This window comes from Mustela erminea, chromosome X (assembly GCF_009829155.1).
Source record: "Mustela erminea isolate mMusErm1 chromosome X, mMusErm1.Pri, whole genome shotgun sequence".
NCBI lineage: Eukaryota > Metazoa > Chordata > Mammalia > Carnivora > Mustelidae > Mustela > Mustela erminea.
In genome coordinates this window covers 45,284,716-45,304,268 of record NC_045635.1, presented here as the reverse complement: position 1 = coordinate 45,304,268, position 19,553 = coordinate 45,284,716, and the positions used below count along the sequence as shown (strand labels likewise).

At 52.4% G+C, this 19,553-nt stretch overlaps 1 protein-coding gene and 1 non-coding gene across 3 annotated transcripts; both read right to left on the bottom strand.

Annotated features, from left to right (window-relative positions):
• Positions 1–6,028: 6,028 nt before the first annotated feature.
• LOC116583033 (melanoma-associated antigen D4) lies at positions 6,029–13,814 on the bottom strand. Of its 2 annotated transcripts, none has more exons than XM_032330954.1 (13): positions 13,696–13,814; positions 12,468–12,708; positions 11,324–12,184; positions 10,766–10,969; positions 10,598–10,661; positions 10,268–10,347; positions 9,787–9,878; positions 9,094–9,173; positions 8,969–9,011; positions 8,470–8,532; positions 7,432–7,546; positions 6,448–6,878; positions 6,029–6,247 (listed from the first exon to the last, which is right to left on the bottom strand). In XM_032330954.1, the coding sequence occupies exons 2-13, from the start codon at positions 12,675–12,677 to the stop codon at positions 6,238–6,240; spliced, it is 2,253 nt and encodes a 750-aa protein (XP_032186845.1). In that variant the 5' UTR covers positions 12,678–12,708; positions 13,696–13,814; the 3' UTR covers positions 6,029–6,237. The 2 variants fall into 2 exon arrangements, with proteins under 2 accessions (XP_032186845.1, XP_032186844.1); XM_032330953.1 differs by having other exon boundaries at positions 12,468–12,679; positions 13,696–13,813.
• LOC116583846 lies at positions 7,771–7,900 on the bottom strand. The gene has a single exon (XR_004282942.1). It is a non-coding gene; the product is annotated as a small nucleolar RNA SNORA11 (small nucleolar RNA).
• Positions 13,815–19,553: the final 5,739 nt, after the last annotated feature.

The following is a 19,553-nucleotide window of genomic DNA, read 5'->3' as shown; positions in this document are numbered from 1 at the left end:
CATTCCCCTCCAGCACCAGTTGCTGCCCATCCTCAACACCATTGGATATTGTCACATGTTGGTGTTTTATTTGCTTGTTTGCTTTTTGTAATTTCAGCAATTTTAATACAGGAATACTGGTATCTCACCATAGTTTTAATTTGCATTGTCTGAAAGCCAGTGAGTGTGCTCATCTGTTCATGTGCTCAATTGCCACCTCTACATCCTGTTCATTGATGTATCTCTTGAAAAAATTTTTCCATTATTTTTTTACTGTTGAGGATTTTTTTTTTTAAGATTTTATTTAGTTATTTGACAGACAGAGATCACAAGTATGCAGAGAGGCAGGCAGAGAGAGAGGGAAGTGGACTTCCTGCTGAGCAGGGAGCCCAAAGCTGGGCTCCATGCAGGGCTTGATCCCGGGACCCTGAAAGCATGACCTGAGCTGAAAGCAGCGGCTTAACCCACTGAGCCACCCAGGAGCCCCTTACTGTTGAGTTTTGACAGTTCCTCACCTACTCTGGATCTGAGTCTTCTATTGTTGAGGTAATTGTAAATACATTCTCCAAGCCTGAGATTTTTCTCCTCAAACTCTTTAACAGCATCTTTATCAGAAACAAAGACAAAAACCAAAACCAAACCAACCAACCAACCAAATGAACAAAAACAACAAGGCGTGCTGGGGGATGGTGGGGGAAGTGGTGGCAGGTTGGAGTTATTCTACCTAGAACATGTTTCTCAAACCTAAATCGAAGATTTTGTTGCTTCTTTTTACACATTTTAGAGTTTCATATTCACGATTTATATATGTTTTAGTTTTAGTGAGTTATAGTGTAAAGTGTGCGATCTTTTTTCTTTTAGATGGACAGCCAGTGTTTTCCACACATTTGTTGAAGAGTTGTCAATGTCGCTAATATGATTCCTCCACATTTATTCTTTTTTTCCCCCCCATACATTTCTTGGCTATTCTTTTTGTTTGTGTGTTTGTTTTTAGTTTCCATATAAGCTTTAGGATCAGCTTGTCTATGTCTATAACACATCCTGCTGCCAGGATTTTTATTGGAATCACAGTAAGTCCAGAGATCAATTTCAGAAGAATGCACATCTTTACTATGTTAAATATTCTAACTTGTGACCACGGTATGTTCCTCCATTTATTTAGATCTTCCTTTGTCTGTTTGGTTTTTTTTTTCCCCCCCAGCATTTTCCTGCTTTTAGCATATAAATACCCTGCATCATTTGTTAGAGTCACATCTAAGAACTGATTTTCTTTTTTGGAATGATGAATTTCTTTTTCCAACACTCTTTTGCTAGTGTGTATAAATATGGTGGCTTTTGTATTTTAATCTTATATCCTGCACTGTAGGTTAATTCGTTTATTAGTTCTAAGATATTTTTGCGTATCTGTGTGATTTTAGCAGAGAGAATCAGATTTTCTGTGAATAGGAGCCATTTTGATTTATTTGATTTATTTATTTTTTAAAGATCTTATTTATTGACTTGAGATAGTGAGAGCTAGAAAGAGGACGGGCGGTGAGCAGGGGCGAGAGGCAGAGGGAAAGGGCAAAAAAGAGACTCCCTGCCAAGCATGGAGCTCTGACCTGGCTTCTCTCCCAGAACCCTGAAATCGTGACCTGAGCTGAAGTCACGTCCTTAACCAGCTGAGCCTCCCAGGTGTCCCACCATTTTGATTTAACCTACTGATTTGTGCCACCCCATGGATGAATATCCAAAGCCCTGAAGCAGAGAAAAAGAAGGCCGACACGGAAGATTACATACGGTATGTTTATGTGTATATCAGACTCCAAGAAAGAGAATTCTAATCCGCAGTGATAGAGAAAGGTCAGTGGTGGCCTAAGGCTGGATGTGGATGGTAGGAATTCCCTGGGAAGAGGTGCAAGGGAACGCACTTAGATGGTGAAACTATTCTTTTTCTTGATTGGGGTGGGAGTGACATGGATGGTAGCATTTGTCAAAGTCCGTGGAACTGTCCACTTAAATGGGCATTATTTTGTTTGTAAATTAAACCTCAGTAAAGCGGATAAAGAGAGCCCTGCTGTTAGGTTGATTTGGAGGACCTCGGGTCGCTAAAAGACAAAACAGAGACCTGTGATAATGAAAACGTTCCAGGCCTGATCATCATTCAAAGCTTGTACCTGTGGGCACCAGGCAGAAGGCTCCAGCCAGCCTCTCCTCCCCACCCACCCCCGCCACCACACAGATGAACAAGGCGTGCTTCAGAACAAGAATTTGAAACTACACTGGTTGGAGTCCATCTCCTGGGAAACGTCCTTCTGCATTGATTTTTGCCCTTACCTTTGCCCCCACTGCATTCCAACCTTGTGCCTTGTGCCCCCTTTTTCAGGTTGGGGCGGGGGGAAGCAAGAGGAGGAGATTTGAGGGAGTGGTCTGATTGTAGGAGCCCTCCACGGTGTCTCTGTTCCAGTTGCTAGGACCCCAAATATTCTCAGACAGCTTCAGAGACAGGCTAAAGCCTAATTTGCAGCTGCCGCTGTTCCACAAGGCACATGTTTACCCAGCTCCTCAGGTATCTCAGATTCCTGGCTAAAGTCCATGGGCTAGTGGTAGTAGAGCTCCGTCTTTCCATTTCTTCTCTCTGCTTTCAGAAGGCTCACTTCCACATAGACCTTGTCTCTGACATCCCCTCCCTCGGGGCCACATGGGGTAGCAACATGCGACAATTCTCTAATGTTTTTGAAGAGTCATGCACAAATTCAGACTTCCATGGACAGTATAGGGGAGTTGATCTGTTCCACATCCTCCTCAACTCTCGCCCCACAGTCTTTGTAGTTTTCTTCTTTCTTGTGGTCATTGGGTATGTACACTGCTTTTCACTTCTGGAGCTTTGCAACCCATAGATACGTCAACTACTGCAAAAATAAATTTTCATGTACTGCCTGAACCACAGGCTGAGACAGGATGCCTGGCAAGGGACTGTTGTGTCACCTTGAGGTGTGACAGCCCATTTCTGACATAGATGCTGGCATCTATGTGTTGGCATCTTGGGAGACTGCAACGCTATGACAAGGAGTGTTCAAAGTCATATTTGAAGTGTACGATGTCCTGCAGGTTTGTACCATTTCTACGATGCTAGTTTCCAAATAAAAGGCACCTGTAATACGGAGTCGTCCCAAACTGAAATCTGGGGAACTTGAGAACTTGAGATTGGCTAAGTCCTTTCCTCTGCCTGGCCCTCAGTCTCCTCACTGGAAAGGGGGTTGGTGTTTAGGGTGAGGGTTCTTGTGCTACTAGATTTCCGATGACTTCCGATCTGTACTGCTCGGTACTGTTTTTGAGACCGCGAGGCAAACACTGTAGGTAACCCTAACTGTGCAGATGAGAAAATGGAAGTTCTGAGAGGTGAAGGGACTTGCCCGAGGTCACGGGGCTCAGAGGGACAGGGAGGGATGTCAATCTCAAGTGCTTTCCCGAGGACCTCCTTCTCAGACATGCACACATTGGGGGAGGGGCACATGCATCTGTCATTCTCACACTGCTACACTGCTTTACCCACTTCCTACCTTCTTTCATGCACAGGCCACACCAGCTGCTCCCGGCCGTGCATGGAGCTGGGCCAGGCAGTGCTGGGTTCACGCTTTTACCCCTACTGCTCCGTGAGGAAACTTGAGGCCCAGAGAGTTGATGTGACTGGGAAGGCAGACCCATAATACCTCGGAGTACATCTATCTAGCCCAGTCTTGTGCTGTGAGAGGTGGGAACTCTGAGGGCCAAAATGAGAAAAGGCTGGGCCAAGGTCACTCGTCCAGGTGGTAGCAGAGCCAGGTCAGAGACTTCAGGCAAGTCACTTCCCTTCTCTGAGTCCGATTTGTCACGTGTGCCATGGGGAACAGTAACCCCCGCAGAGTATCCACGAGGGTGAAATGAGGTCTTACACCCAAAGCACCAGACCCCAGGGCCTGACAGCCATGATGACAAAGAGGAGGATGAGGAGCAGGATGGATGCCTAGGATACCTCCAAACCTGATGTCTCAGGAGGCTGGGAGGCTGGTGGGCGCCTTAAAAGCCCAGGATGGATCTCAGGGACAGAGAAGCCATGAGGGGTTGGGATGTGGCCCAGTGAAGGGAGATGGAAAGTGGTAAGGGCAGCCCGGGAGGGAGAGAGTGGCTGTTGTTGGAGAGTGGTGAGAGATGGAGGTGTTGTTCCCACAACACTGTGAGCCCCTCCAAGGCAGTGGTAGCCGGCTACAGTGGATGGAGCATGCATCCAGCCTTGAAGGGTCTTGGGTTGGGGTCCCGGAAAGGACATCTGCCTTGGTGTCACGTTTACCCTGTTGAGTGAGCGGGTGGGCAGCCTCCCGCGTGACCTGCCTGACAGTCTGTCCGCATTCCCCTGGGCACTCCTTCCTCCCTGTCCCAGAGGCCACCCCACTGCTTTCTTCGTCCCCGCCCACCCTGCTCTCAACTACCCTGTGCAGAGTGCAGCTCCTGGGAAGCCCGCCCCGCCCCCAAACCCTGCCTGGAGAGGCCAGGCAGGGGAAAGGAGGATGGAAGAGGGGAGTGTTGTGAGGCCACAGGCCTGGGCAGGTCTCCCTCACCAGCACCCTGTCTGTCTCTGAGAGCTGCTTTCTCCTCCTTTCCACATGAGATGCCGTATCTCAGGTGTCCTCTGCACCCAGTGCTCAAATTCCCGCCTGTGGTTTTGGGTGAACGCCCGAACCCTCATCCATGAAAAGGCCCGTGCCTGCTATGTGCAGGTCCTGGGAGGTTCCCAGGCTGAGAGAATCAGAAAAGTCTCAGATCGCTCATCACCCCAGGACCACGGTCCCAGGCATCCTTCATCCCTCTCACATCCCTGACCACGTGTCAGTAGATGTCAAAGTGAAAGGAACTCAAGTTGTGTCGGAATCACAGCCTCCACGTGGCCAAGCAGGGGCTCAGCGGCCGGACAGGCAGAAACCACAGCAGTGGCCAGCATGGCAGAAGCCCAGCTGAGGCCCGACTTCAGGGGAGGAAAACTTATACAGCTAGCTTCCTGGGGCTGTGACCTATGAAGCCCCAGATGACCTTATGCTCGGAGGGGCTGTGCACCCAGTTCACGGCTAAGCCATCAGTCTCTTGGAATTCTTCCTCATTTTTGAGCAAGGGGACCCACGTTCCTCATTCCTCACTGGGCCTGTGAAATTATGTGCCTGGATCTGGGTCCGGAGCCAAGGCTGGGGGAGAGAAGGGAACCTCTTCCTCGGGAAAAGAGGCAGTGGGGTGCGGGGGCCCTTACGCGATTCACTCTTTCTTAACCTGGGGCCTCGTCCTCCCAACTATGGACATCACTTAGCTCCGGACACTGCCCCAACCTGCCACTGAGCCCTTCCCAGGCGTCTCTGCTCTCACTGCCAGTCACTGGAGGGACTCCAGTCCCAGCCCCACTCCTACAGGGACTCCCCCCAGCCCTCAAAGACACCAGGATATAGGCGCGGCCTTGGCTTCACTGGGAGGGCCCTGCTTCCAGTGAAGAAGAGCTCCGGAGCCCACCAACTGGCCTCGGGTCAGGGTCACAGGCTGTCGAGGTCTGTTTTCCTTGAACCTACTCTGTGGGCAACGATGCCTCCTCCTTCAACCTGCTGGAGGGGTGAGAACGTCGCCAAGGCCTATCTCATCGTCCTTCAGCCTCCATCTGAGGGAGGGATGAGGTGCTGAAGTTGTGTGGAGGAGGAGGGAAGGGTTCCAAGATGGCACCTCCAAAGATGGGGAGGAGGAGGTGGGCCCGGTTCCTTGGTGGGAGGGACAGCGGCTCCAGCCCACAGCCTTCCACTCCGTCCCTTTTCCTGCCACCTCCCCCACCACCGGCGTCTTAACTGGGGTTGTACCACATAGGAAATCATGTCACGATGTCGAAAGTCATGGTCTAGACACTCAGCTGGCACCTCTCCACATCTCCCCAGCACCCTCCCCACACCTGCTGCCTTCCAGGCAGAGGCGGGTAGTGTCTAGGTCACAGCCCCCAACCACGTGCCACTCAGAGCACCACGGGCACAGGTACGTGAGCAAATAAAGGAGGAAACGTCCCAAATAATTTTGCAACTTTACTGGAACACTGATACCAAAAACATGGAAACACGACAAAAGCGCACGACAAAAGCACACACCAAAAGCAGGAAGGGCAAAGAGAGCTTCATCTTGCATGCCACCTTGGATGGGCTGGTAGAAGCTGCCTAGAGTGCTGTGTTAAGGAGGGATCCGAGGAGGCACTCTGGCTCGGTGAGGGACGGCCACGGTTCATCAGCGCTGTCTGTAACACAAGACAAAAGCTGAAACAGGACTATCGATAACGGGAGAGGGAAGGGACGCGAAGAACAAAACAAGTGTCTCTCATAACTCTTTGTTCCCCGACCCTGCACCCAGGCCTGCCTCCCCAGCCCCCGACCTAACTTCTCACAGCCCCTTCCCACCCCCTCCCTCGGAGTTTCATGTAGCCACCGAAAAGCTTACTGGATCCAGGAGAAGAAGTTGGCACTCGTTCTGGCGGCATTTCTGGTCCGGATGGTGGAGCTGGTGCTGGGCCCATCTAGAATGCTGGTGCTGGCCCCACCATTAGTGCCACTGCTGACGCCAGCTCTCCAGGTGGCCCTCCGGTTGGCACGGTTGCTATTCAGGATGTACTGATGGTATCTGGCCCAGAAAGCGAAGGGAATCCTGGCCCAGGCGTCACCAAAATCTCCGTCCTCATCCCAGGTCAGTAGCTCCACCTGTATGTCATCCCAGCTCCAGCGTCCAACCAGCGCTTCATCCCCGATGTTCATCTGGGCTCTCATCTGGGCCCTGGCATGTTCCTCAGCCATATCCACGTCCATCGTCTTGAAAGCGTCATCCACAGCCTCCAGGAAATGAGCCTTCCATTCCCGGGGGTCTCGGTTCTGATTCTGCGGTAGAGTAACAGACGCCATCCACACAGCTACCCCATGTTCACTGAGCACCTGCTTCCAGCCATCCAACCCTCCCATGGGCGGTGCACGGTCATGACAAAAGTCAAGACCGGGGGCGCCCTGGGTGGCTCAGGGGGTTAAAGCCTCTGCCTTCGGCTCAGGTCATGATCCCAGGGTCTTGGGATCGAGCCCCCCATCAGGCTCTCTGCTCAGCGGGGAGACTGCTTCCTCCTCTCTCTCGGCCTGCCTCTCTGCCTACCTGTAATCTCTGTCTGAGAAATACATAAACAAATAAAATCTTAAAAAAAAAAAAAAGTCAAGACCACTGGAATCCGACTCTCCTATGACTCCGTGCCAGCCCTGGGACCTCACCCCATCCCTCACACTTACGACACCTGTGAACTTGCCTAAGTTACCGACTTAGGAACCTGTCCGGATCCTCACTGGACCAATGGCCTCAGGAGGAGGCCATAGCCAAGAACCAGAGAAGGTACGGCAAGTACCAAACCCACACCCCACCGCCGGGCCCCAAACGGAGGCTCTCTGTTACCTGGGCGATGAATCTCAGCACCCTCATCTTGCTGGTCTCGTGACGGGCTCGCAGGCCCCAGAGGAATTCATACTCGGGTGGGCTGCTATTGGGGATCTTCTTGTATTCCAGGTACCTCAGTGCAAGAGGAAGAGAAACGTTTGCTTCCAGCCAGGCAGACCTGTCGCTGCACCAAGGGACCCCAGGTAGCCCCTGCCCAGCCCCGATACTGCAGCTCAGCTCCTGAGGGAGGACCGTCCCGGCCCTCCAGCCCATGCCTCGCTCCCACGCTCACTCCTGGGGTTTCTGCCTCCAGGACGGAGGCCTACAAAGAAGCCACATCGAGGTGCGGGGTGGGACACGTGTCGGGTATCTGTCTGGAGGAAGGCCACAAGTTTCATGCCCCTTGTCACAATGAACCCAGATTCCCGTCGGGTGTGTTGTAAGCACAGAAGCCACTTCTTCAGGCCCCCTGCCATGAGCACACTCCATCACAGGCCCCCACCCACGGCCTGGTGGAACCCTGGGACAATCCACCATAGAAGAGGACCGTAAAGGGGAGAAAAGCGGCACACTCCGTGCATGCCCTCCACTCTGCGTGTGCGCGCCTGCGCGCGTCTGCGTGCACGTGGGCACGTGCAAGTGTCACCTGTGTGTTCTCCAAGGACCTAGGTAGGACAGGGTGGGCCTGACCAGAAAGTTTTTGGAGCACGGGGCTCCAGGACCCAATGGGCCCCTTACTAGCCAGGGCCATACTCAGACTTCCACTCTCTGAGCCCCAGGTTCCTGGGATGGAAAGCAGGAGAAGTTCTCCTGCAGCCCGCGGGGCAGGGACCAAATGGCAGTGTGGTTCTAATACTCTGTCAACTTCGACTCCTTTTCCCCAAGGCTGCGCTGGAATTCTACTCCCTGACAACACTCACATACCCCGCCCACCCTCACACCAGAGACACCTATCCCTCTGGTGCCAAGATCTGGCACGGGGAATGGCTTGCGCAGCCAGACCAACCCACGAGGAATGCATGAGCGTGAGACAAAGTTAACTTGGCCACTACTTACTTCTGCTTCACAAAATCCTCCGTAATGAGCTTCCTCAGATCTCCAAGGAATGGGTGCCTCACCCTGAAGGCCAGGAAAGGAATCCCTAACTATAGACAGTGGCAGTGCCCAGATGGGGGCAGGAGCACTCCCTATCAAGGCGGAGAGCTTCCCAGCCGGTAGCGCGCGGGGCCGGGGGGCGGGGGGGCAGGGGCATCCCCATGGAGGCCTGGGATGGCAGCAGGGGTCACAGGGCCACACATGTCAGGGATGCCTTAGGCAAGGCTGTGACTGGAACCCCTAATTCTGATGGGTTCTCTTGGATCTCATCTGGGAACAGAGAAGGGACATGGAGCAGAGAGGGGAGGAGAGTTCAGGACCACTTCCCCATGCACCCTCTGAGCCCTACCCAGTCCAAGACGTCCACTCCCCTGCACTAGGCCCCCAAGCTAATCCCATCCCAGGGCCACTGGTACCCAAGGACAACGCCGAGAGGGGGAAGCCGAGAGCCCAATCATACCCAGGGCGCAGACCCATCTTTCGCAGTGCCTCCCAGAGGACAGCTGTGAGGGGAGAAGAGCCACGAGACTTCAGCACACAAAGCTGACTGTGGGCAACCCCCCAGCTGCGGACCCAGCCACTCACCCTCGCTGGCACGGTTGCCATTCATGAAAATGACTCCCAGAATCACCAAGAGGAGGCTCAGCCTGGGAGTGTCCTTGGTCCTGAAGGTGTAGAAAGAGAGATCCTGTCCAGCAGCCGTTTGCCCCAGGGACTAGGGCTTGCTCACCCAACTAGCTCTTCCCAGATGGCTGGGCGACCGGGTGGTCTTCCCACTCTACATATGGCTTGTTCTCTCATCCAGACCATTCATTCCTCTGTCTGAGACTGAGTCGTTTCGCGCCTCAAATGTGGATGCAAACACGTGGGTTCAGGCGGGGAGCAACCACTTGGCAACAGTGTGTCTAGAGGGGGCATCCAGACCTCCCCTGCCCTTTGAGCATTAGGAGTCACACTGGATGGGAAGCCTCCTTCTCCCAGGACCACTCTGCCAAGCCCAGACCAGGCACGTAGCAGGAAGAGGCAGGCAACAAGGAGCCTGCTTTCCTGGGAAGACCGGGTGGTGTGGTAGTGGGGTGGGGGGGGTAGGGGGGAGCCCTGTGAGTACCAAGGCTTCACTCCAGGCTACTTCCCCTTTCATCCCCTAATCACTGGGCACCACTAATGGTGGGTGGGAGCTGTGCCAGGCACCAAGGCCCCTGTTTTCCCATTTCTCTGAGAAGAAGGGGAGGGGGAGGCACCAGTGAGGAAGGCCCCAACCCTCCTGCCCTTTCTTACTTTCCCAGGAGGCGAGCTGAGGAGTCCCGCGTGCACACGAGAATGTACAGGTGTTCTTCCTTGTCGATTTCCTTCAGGTGGATCCCAAACTTCTACATGGGGGAGGAAACAGCATGAGAGCAGAAAGCCACACTGCCTGTCCTGCAGGCAGTCCCTCTGTTCCCCATTAGAAGTTTCCCTCAGCAGGGACCCCGAAGTCATAGGGAAGACTCAAGAAGAGAGGCTGCAGAGGGACTGCCTTGTGGGAGCTCTGGCATTGGCCAAAGCAACAGAACCCACTTCAGGAGACAAGGGACACCGAAAGAACCCGAGGGAGAGGGAACCTCCAGGGAAGGAAGTATGCAGTGGGTGCTCCCAGGAGGAGAAGCTAGGGAAGCTTTCCCAGAGCAGGTAGTACTGAAAGGGGGCCTCAAGGAGCTGCAGGGCTCAAGGCTCCCCTGCAGCTCTGGCACCACCGTGAGCTGCCCAGGCACTCGCCCACCTTTTCCAGGGTGTATGTTGCTCGTTCAATGATCTCGGGGAAATGTTCGTCGTATTCTCGGATGACATCCTTCATCATGTCTGCAGGAGGTGAGAGAAGTGGAGAGAGCACCTGGGCTGAGCAGGGGCCAAAGAGCTGCAGCAGCCCCTCGGTCAGCCCTGCTGAGGGGAGCACCGTTGGGGACCCCACCCCCACCCCCATCCCCACCCCCAGCCCCAGCCCCCTTACTGTGCAAATGCAGCGATCAGCTGGGCATGCTGGGTGGAGGCATCTGATGCCAGATGGGACAATGGAAGGGCAGAGCTCGGGGAGGGGGCCCGGGTTGCCTACCTGAGCGCTTGATGGGGATCTTCTTGTAGTCCTTAATCATCAGATATTTCACCAACTTATTCGCCTGGAGAAGGAGCACCGCACAGGGAGATCAAGACATGGGTGACCTCCAAGAACTGGCCCACAGGAGAGGAGAGGTGGGAGATGGGGGAAAGGCAGGTTTCTTACCCTCTCCTGCAGAAGGGTCACGTTGCGGGGTGGCAAGCACAGTACGTGTCTTGAGGGTACCTGGGACCTCAGGGCCATGGGGGGCCGGGGAGCCATCTGAGCCCGCACCGTCAATGGGGGCTGCAACGCTCTCCAGGTCGGTGGGACCGCAGGAGGCTCTCTCTCCTCCTCGCTGCTCTCATATTCATCATCCAGGTGCTTGGACTATAGCGTGAGAGGGAGGAGAGACCCAGGGCTACCAGGTTCGCCGTGCAAAAGTGCCCAGCACACATCTTAACCAGAGCAGGTGCTTGGAAATCAAGTAGTACAAGCAGCAGATGACGTGTGCTGAGTGCTTACTACGTGCCCGGCACTGAGCCAACCTCTTCTCCCTCCAGGCCTGAGGGCAGAGACTTTGTGCAGTCAAAGCACGCTATTGCACTTGGGTTGGACAAACATGCACAAGCTGAGAGAAGGGGAGAGGGGAGGGGAGGGGAGGGGGAGGAGGGGGCAGGGATGAGGACTAAGCAGAGAATGGAGGGGAGCAAGGGGGGATGGGAGATAGCAGGGAGGTCTCACCTTCTTGGTCCTCTTGCCTCCCATCCTGACCCAGGGCTCAGCACTGTGCTGAGCGGTGGCAGCTGCACCCTCGGGCTCAGGAATGCTCGGGGCCACCTTGGCCTTGGTGGCAGCTGCTGGCACAACATTCTGAGGCTCCACCCACCGAGTCTTGGCGAGAGCCTTTCCGGACTTGGTCGTCTTGGGCCGGGTGGCTGCCCCCTCCCTGGCAGGTGCCGCCTGGGGCACCCCCGAGGAGGCGGCACTGGGGCCCTCTGGGGCAGCCTCTTGGGCCGGGGCGGGCCTCTTGGGGCGTGGAAAGGCCATGCCACTGACTCCTGCTGGCTGGGTGAAATCAAAGACATCGTTCTGACCCAGGAAAGCTGTCTTGGGCCGGGTGGCATCCATCTCACTAGCACATGGAGCCTGAGCGAAAGCACAGGCGGTACTGGGGCCCTCGGTAGCGGCCTCTTGGGCCTGGGAGACTGGCTGGGGCTGAGTGGACGCTGCCAGAGCCCCGGGGGCGGCCATCTCACTGTTGACTAGCATCTGGGAGGAAGGGGGCAATGGAGCAGCCAGGGTTGTCTCGGGGGCAGCTGCCTGTCTCGGGGCAGCTGCCTGAGCCTGGGCCGCATAGGTCATGGGCTGAGTATCTTCTTCTCCTGAAGCCTGGTCTGTGGCCACCGGGCGGTTAGCAACCACCTGATTATAGGTGGCACGAGCAGCAGCGGCGGCGGCCCTAGCAGCACGGTTGGAGGCGGCTGCACGGGCTACGTTGGCAGCACGGGCAGCAGCCTCATTGGCAAGTGTTTCTGGATCCAGCTGAAATGCCTCCATCAGAGTCCTAGCCAGCATAGGGTTTTCCAGTTCCCAGGGCTCATTCTGCAAAGCCAGAGAGAAGGGTAGGGGAAGGCAGACAGCTCTGTGTGCTCCCATGATGCTTCCCTGTGCTGGCCAGCCTCCTCCCTGCAGCCAGCGCCCACCCCGCCCCCCAAACCTTCCCAAGCCCCCTTTCTCTGAGCAGGAGAGGGAAGGCTGGGGAAGCTGGGCATTCCTTCCCCCACTCAACCCTCCCTTTGATCCACCGCCCCTCCCCTCCCCAGCAGCTTCATGGGGGAGGGGGCAGAAGGCCCAGGGCCAGCAGGTGGCCCCCAAGGGGCCTCACCGATAAGATGCGAAGGCCTGGACCCAAGCTCCCAAAGGCTCTGAGGATACGGATGTCAAAGCTGGTGAGGGTGCCATAGCCTCCAAAAGCACCGAACTCTTCATAGTCGTTTCCTTCAACCATCTCCTCCTCCCCGACTTCATCACTACCCTCATCCATGTCTTCAACGTTGTAGGCTTCCGATTCCACGCGGTAGCTTCCCTCAGCCATGCTGGGGGTCCCAAGGAGAAGAGAGCTCAGCCTGGGAGGGAGGGTAAGGCCTCTTCAGGGGGAGGGAGAGGGGGAGGGGGCGGGATCCAGCGGGAGGTGGGATTTCTCAGGAGGTGGGGGGGGGGGTCGGCAATCATCAGGTTACTAGGCAGTGCAAGGCAGGGGGAGGAGGCGGGGGCGGGCGAGGGGGGTCTCGCGGGAGGGGGAGGGGTATCTGTTGGGTTAGAGTGTGTCAGAGACAGAGCTCTAGGAGAGGGAGAGAGGTGGTGGGAGAGACCTGGCACTTAAAGGGGAGTTTAGGATGGGCAGGCTCCCCATCCCAGCGGCTAGATTTGAATAGGGGGTGGACTGGCGGGCTTGGGTCTCAAGAGTCCCACAGGGGATGTGCATGGAGACAGGGAGAAACAAAGGGCTTTGATTTAACGATGAAAGGGGAGCAGATGACACAAGAGGGCTTAGACAACAGGGGCCCGGAAAAGCTTATGGGAAACTGAATCCAGAGACCCTCTGGCTAGGTCCGGGCGGGGGCATTCAGCGGATTGAGGTCTGGGTTGGGCTCATACAGGAGGAGACCTAAGGGGTGGGGGCGGGTGGGGGGCGTTAGGGGCTCGGACCAGGTGAGGCATGGATTGGAGCGCTGGAGGTCTCAAACCCCAGGGCTGCAACTCCAGGAAAGGGGCAACGGGGTCAGCTGGTTGGGAGTGATCTAGGAGTGGTTGAGGTGGGGGTAGGGCCGCCGCTCTAAGGAAGCTCAGCAGGCAGCACACGGGTCTGCTGAAGGGGTTCGGATCCTAGGCTCCGGTGTAAGTAGGGCTCGGATCAGAGAGTCCTGCGTCTCCTACCGGGAGAGGGCGGCGAGGGGGCGGGGGGAGGGTCCTACCTAGACCTTGGGTCTAAGAGGGGTCGGGTTCTGAGTGCCTGGGCTTTGTTCAGATCCGGGTGTGGGGGTGGGGAGGGCGCAGCGTGCCGGGTTCCACTCGCCCTCTCCCTGTCCGCTCTGAGGCTGCAGGGTCCTTACCTTCCCTGGGGCTCCAATGGCGTCCGTCCTCAGCACCAGGAACCCCGCAGCCGCGCCCTCGCCTACTGCTGCCAGCACAGCAGCTCCGACCACCCCGCCCCTTTTCTCCGCGCACACCCCCCCCAACCCCCGCGGCCGGGCAGCCTGCGCATGCGCGGACCCCTCCAGCCCTCCCGCTTTCCCAACAAAAGCCCTCTCCACCGAGTCCCCAGTGCTCCTGCGATCCAGCGAGTGGGTGGGCGGGGTGGGGGGCTTTTTCGCCTTCCCTCCAGATACCCCTCACCCCTCCTCTGACCCGAGGCGCGCGCTCTCACAGCCTGTGGTGCCCTTGGACCACCCAATCATCTACCCTTGATCCTCGCACTTCTCTTCCCTGCCCTCCGGGTTCTCGCTAAGCTCCTCTGGTGTGGTCTGAGGTACACTATGCCTGGCTTCCCCAGCGTGACCCCTAGGTCACAGACACAGAGGTCTCTAGTTGGGTCTCTAACTGCAACAAAGGAATGGAAATGGCCAGGGGGTGCCACTTGCCTTTGTGTTCCCCAGCACTATCCATCCCTGCGGCCCCCAGACACCCTGGGAGCATTTGCTTCCCCAGCTACTCTTTTTTTTTTTTTTTTTTTGAGATTTTATTTACTTATTGGACACAGAGAGACACAACGAGAAAGGGAATACAAGCAGGAGGAGTGGGAGAGGGAGAAGCCGAGCAGGGAGCCGGATATGGGACTCGATCCCAGGACTCTGGGATCATGACCTGAGCCGAAGGCAGAGGCTTAACCCACTGAGCCACCCAGGCGCCCTTCCCCAGCTGCTCTTAATGCGGCTTGGGCACCACAGCACACTGGGTGCTGGGGCTGGTCTTCCTCTCACAGCAGCCCTGGGAGGCAGATGTCAGCATCCCCATTTTACAGAACAGAAAGCTGAGGCACAGACACACCGCAGGAACAGCTAAGGCCACAGAGCCAGTCAACAGAAAATACAAACTGTGGGCCTGAGTCTCCCTGACTCCAAACCCCATGTCCCAATAGTGCTGGTGTGGGGACGGAGGCGGGCTCCCCTCTCCAGTTTGAGCGACAGACCTACTCCTCCCAAACCACACACACACACACACACACACACACACACACACACACACACCCCTCTTCTGCCCTGCCAACACCTGTCCCAAACAAGCAAAGTTTGTGCTCTCTGAGACCCAAGCTCATGCTCTGCATCCAGGGCACAGGTAGGGACACCGCTTGCCTACTCTAGGTGGGTCCATCCAGGTGTGAGAATTGCTCCTTGGGATCCACTCCCTGCCCCAACTGTCAGGCCTCTTCTCTGTGAGGGACACAAACAGGCTGCCCCTGAGGCCTTCCTGGTGCCTGCTGAAGCAGCCAGGACAATCAGGCACTTGTGTGCCTGAGCCATGGCGAGCCCCGATTCAGAGTAAATGTTTGCCCCGGGGTTCCTTCCAGGGCAGGGGCTTGGGGCAGTTGTGGTCTTGTGGAAAGAAGCTGGGCTGGTCTTCAGAACTCCAGGGATGGAGTGCCTGGCCAGTCTGTTGCTAGCTGTGTGAGCCTGCCCAGGTCACCGGACGTCTCTGAGCCCGGTTTCTCAATATGCAAAAATGGGAAGCACAGGAAGCACGCACTTACCCAGCCCAAACCAGGCTGCTATGCTTCCAGAATGACTGGAGGAACCGCTTTGGAGGGAGAAGATGCTATGTTTCCAACTCCGATTGGACCTGTGTTTTTGACAAAAACCCTGGTGGGCTTTTATATTTGTTTTTAAAGTCAGTCTCTCCGGGACTCCTGTGCATGAATGGAAGCTATTGCTAGGACCACAGCTTTTACTCTCCAGTGCCCAGTATCAATTCTGGCTGGTTGAATGGCTTTCCTCAGCTGTTGCATAGCAACCGCCACTGTCAGCAGCCTGCGTCTCTTCAGCCCTTCCTGTGTAACACGTTTCCGTGGGAGGTGACCAGACCCTAGAAATGAAAGCCTTGACAGACTGCTCAGTGCTAGTAGAAAATACTATGTTCCCATCTCAAACTGAACCTGTGCTTTTTACAAAAACCATAGTGGACTCTTATATTCGTTTTGCTATTTGCTTTATTATTTAGTTTTTTCTTGCTTTCTCCTTTTTAAAATTGAGATATAATTGACAACTAACCTTATGTTAGTTTCAGGTGTACAACATAATGATTCAAAAGTTTTATATATTATGAGATGATCACTGCAGTTAGTCCAGTTAACATCCATCACCATATATAGCTACATCTTTTTTTCTGATGATGTGGGCTTTCATTACATTTGTTTTTCTATAAGCCTCTCTCTCTCTCTTCTATATAACTATTTATGCTAATATGCTAATAACTCCAAAATCTACAGCCCCAGTTTGAACTTCACCTTTGAGATCCAGAGCCGTCTATTCATTCTCGTACCTGACATCTCTGCATGGATGTCTTGAGGGCTCTTCATAGTGAGTCTGTCTAGAACCAGTCACTTGGTAAACCTCCTCCTCCCACACACTCACACTCCCTGTCTCCCTTGTTTTTAAAATTCCCACCTTCACCACCTCAGTAAGTGGCACCATTACCCACACAACTCACCACAGAGAATGGAAGTCCCTACCACCACTCCCCCTTGCTCATACACTGCACCCCGAAGAAACCTCCGCAGCTCTCTGAAACTACCTCTCCGTGTGTCTCTCCCCTCCCTTCCTTCCAGCAAATTCTAGTCATGTTGGCCTCTCAGAATTCTCAACTCTGTCTCCTTCACTCAGGTCCTCCACTTGGCTCTGTTTGTTTCCAATCTCCCCATGCGACAGCCTGTAAACTCTATCCAGGCAAGAAGCTGGAGGAGATGGGCAATCTGAGGGCTCTCCATGTTAGTTTCCCTTTCTCAGGGATCACTGGCCTGTGTTGCCTGTGGTGCCGTGAGGTAAAGCACAATAATTTGTTTTGGTTTACAGATATTTAGGTGGGAGAGTAAATCGGGTTCCTGTAAGTCCATCATGGCTAGAGGCATGATGGTATAAAATTTTTCTTAAATCTGAATTTTTTTTCACTGAATGGCTTTAAGAAGTGTTTACTTTGCTATGCATCCATCGAAGATCTACCGAAGTGACTAGGCACAGATATCGCAAAGTGTGTATTCATGACATTCTTCCAGTCTGATCCCCCTCACTCCTAAAGAAGTGGGAGACCAGAAAAAATATAGAATCATTCAGGACCAGAGGTAAGAATTATAGAGAACTTCTCATCAGAAACAGTGCAAGTTATAAGAAAGTGGCGTACCATCTTTATAATAGTGAAATAATTAATTACTGTCAACTCAGAATTTTGTACTCAATGGATATCTTTTTAAAGTGAAGTGGGGGGTGCCTGGATGGCTCAGCCCCTTAAGCTTCTGCCTTCAGCTCAGGTCATGATCCCAGGGTCCTGGGATTGAGCCCAGCCTTGGGCTCCCTGCTCAGCGGCGAGTCTGCTTCTCCCTCTGCCCCTCCCCCTGCTCATCCTCTTGTACTCTTGCACTCCCTCGCTCTCAAATAAATACATAAAAAATATATTTTTTTAAAAAGTGAAGTTGAATTAAAAGTTTTTTCATACTTACCAGAGTTGAAATAATTCATCATCATTAGGTATGCACTATGAGAAATATTAAAGGATGCCTTTCAGGTACAAGAAAAATGGCAGTAAATGTAAACATGTTCTATAGAAATGAATAATCAATACTGGAGATGCTAAATATGATGATAGAATGTTTACTTTTTTTTTAAATTCCTTTTGAATCAATTCAGAGTGTAAACAGAAATTCATAACAATGCATTGTGGAGTATAAATTATGTGGAATTATTAATTTCTTGGACAATAATAACACAGGGACTGGGGGGAATGTAAGTTTATTGTGGTAAGACTCTAATTCTACGGGTGAAGTAGTACAATATTATTTGATGGTAGACCGAGGCAAGTTAAAGAAGCATCAAGTATAAACCAAAGTGGACTTATCCAAAAAATTACGGTTAATAAGCCTACATGGGAGATCAATGATATCATGAAATGCTCACTTTACTACTCATTCATTCATTCTGAGAGAGAGAGAGAGTGCTTGGGAAGGGGGAGGGGCAGAGAGAGGGGGAGAGAGAGCATCTGAAGCAGGCTCCACAACCAGCATGGAGCCTCACACAGGGCTGGATCTCATGACCTGAGCCGAAATCAAGAGTTGGACCCTTAACCGACTGAATCACCCAGGCACCTCCTCACTTAATTTGAAATAAATCCTAAAAGGGGAATACAATAAGACCATAGATGAGCAAGTAGAAAACAGGTAGCATGACAGCTTTAAATCCAACCATATCGATAACGGTATTAAATACAAATGGTCTAATTCACCAATTAAAATGTAGAGATTGACAATCTGGAGTCCTTTTTCTTAAAATAGACTTTATTTTTTTTTTTAGAGCACTTTTATGTTCACAGCAAAATTGAGCAGGAAGTACAGAGCCATCCCATAAATCTCTTGCCCAAAACAGACACAGCATCCCCGACTATCAGCATCCTGCACCAGACAGGTATACTTCTTACAATCAATGAATCTACGTCCATACATCATTATCACCCAAAGTCCACAATTTACATCAGTGTTTACTGTTGGTTTTGTGCATTCTGTAGGCTTGAACAAATATATAATGACATGTATCCACCATTATAGTATCATACAGAATTGTTTCACTGCCGCCCCCCATCCCCCCTCCAAATCCTCTGTGCTCCACATACAAACTCCTCTCTCTCTCTCCCCTGACCACAAGCAACTACTATTTTTTTTTTTTTAGTACTGTTTGCATAGTTTTGCCTTTTTCGGAATGTCATATAGTTGGAATCATGCAGTATGTAGCCATTTCAGATTGGTTTCTTTCAGCGAGTCATATGCATTTAAATAAGTTTCCTACATGTCTTTTCATGGCTTGATGGCTCGTTTCTTTTTCATGCTGAATACTGTTCCATTGTCTGGGTGTGCCACAGTTCATTTATTCATTCACCTACTGAAGGACATCTTGGTTGTTTCCAAGTTTTAGCAATTATGAATGAAGCTGGTATAAACATACATGTGAGATTTTTATGTGGACATACATTTTCAGCTCATTTGGGTAAATACCAAGAAACGATCCATACAGCTTTACTGTATGGTCCGAGTAGATTTAGTTTTGTAAGAAACTGTCAAACTGTCTTCCAAAGTGTTCTTGCTATTTTGCATTCCTACCATCAATGAAGGAGAGTTCCTGTTGCTCCACATCCCCACCGGCATTTGGTATTGCCACCGTTTTGGATTTGGGCCATTTTCATAGGTGTGCAGGGGCATCTCACTGTTCTAGTTTGTATTTCCCTGATGACACAGGACATGGATTTTAAAAATAAGATCCAGCTATATGCTGCGTAAATCCCACTTTAAATATAAAGGTGCACAGAGGTTAAAAGTAAAAGGATGGGACAAGATAGATCATGCTAGCTGTAATTATAACAAAGCTATACTGGATATATTAATATCAGACAAAGCAGATTTCAGAACAAAATATATCAGCAGGGATAGAGAGGATCATATATAAGAAGATCCTTTATATTGGTAGTCGGCTAAAATGGCCAATTCATCAGGTAGATGTAAAAATTCTAAATGTTTATACACCTATAAACAGAGTTTGGAAATACATGAAAGAGAGAAAGATTCACAATTAGTTAGGGTCAGAGATTTTAAGTCTTTCTTCTCAACAACTGAACAAATTGATGAAAAGGTAAGTGTATAGACCGCAAAACACTATCACCTAAATTAATCTAATTAACATCTTAGAACACTCTCCCCAACAAAGAACACACACTACTTTCA

What these genes read in the sequence shown, in the direction of transcription:
- LOC116583033 (XM_032330954.1), bottom strand. Translation starts at nt 12,677, where the DNA reads ATGGCTGAGGGAAGCTACCGCGTGGAATCGGAAGCCTACAACGTTGAA. An exon ending in AAGATGGGTCTGCGCCCTGG is followed by an intron (nt 8,533 to 8,968) that starts GTATGATTGGGC and finishes CCTGGCCTTCAG; the next exon opens with GGTGAGGCACCCATTCCTTG. An exon ending in GAGGATTTTGTGAAGCAGAA is followed by an intron (nt 7,547 to 8,469) that starts GTAAGTAGTGGC and finishes TCTTGCACTGAG; the next exon opens with GTACCTGGAATACAAGAAGA.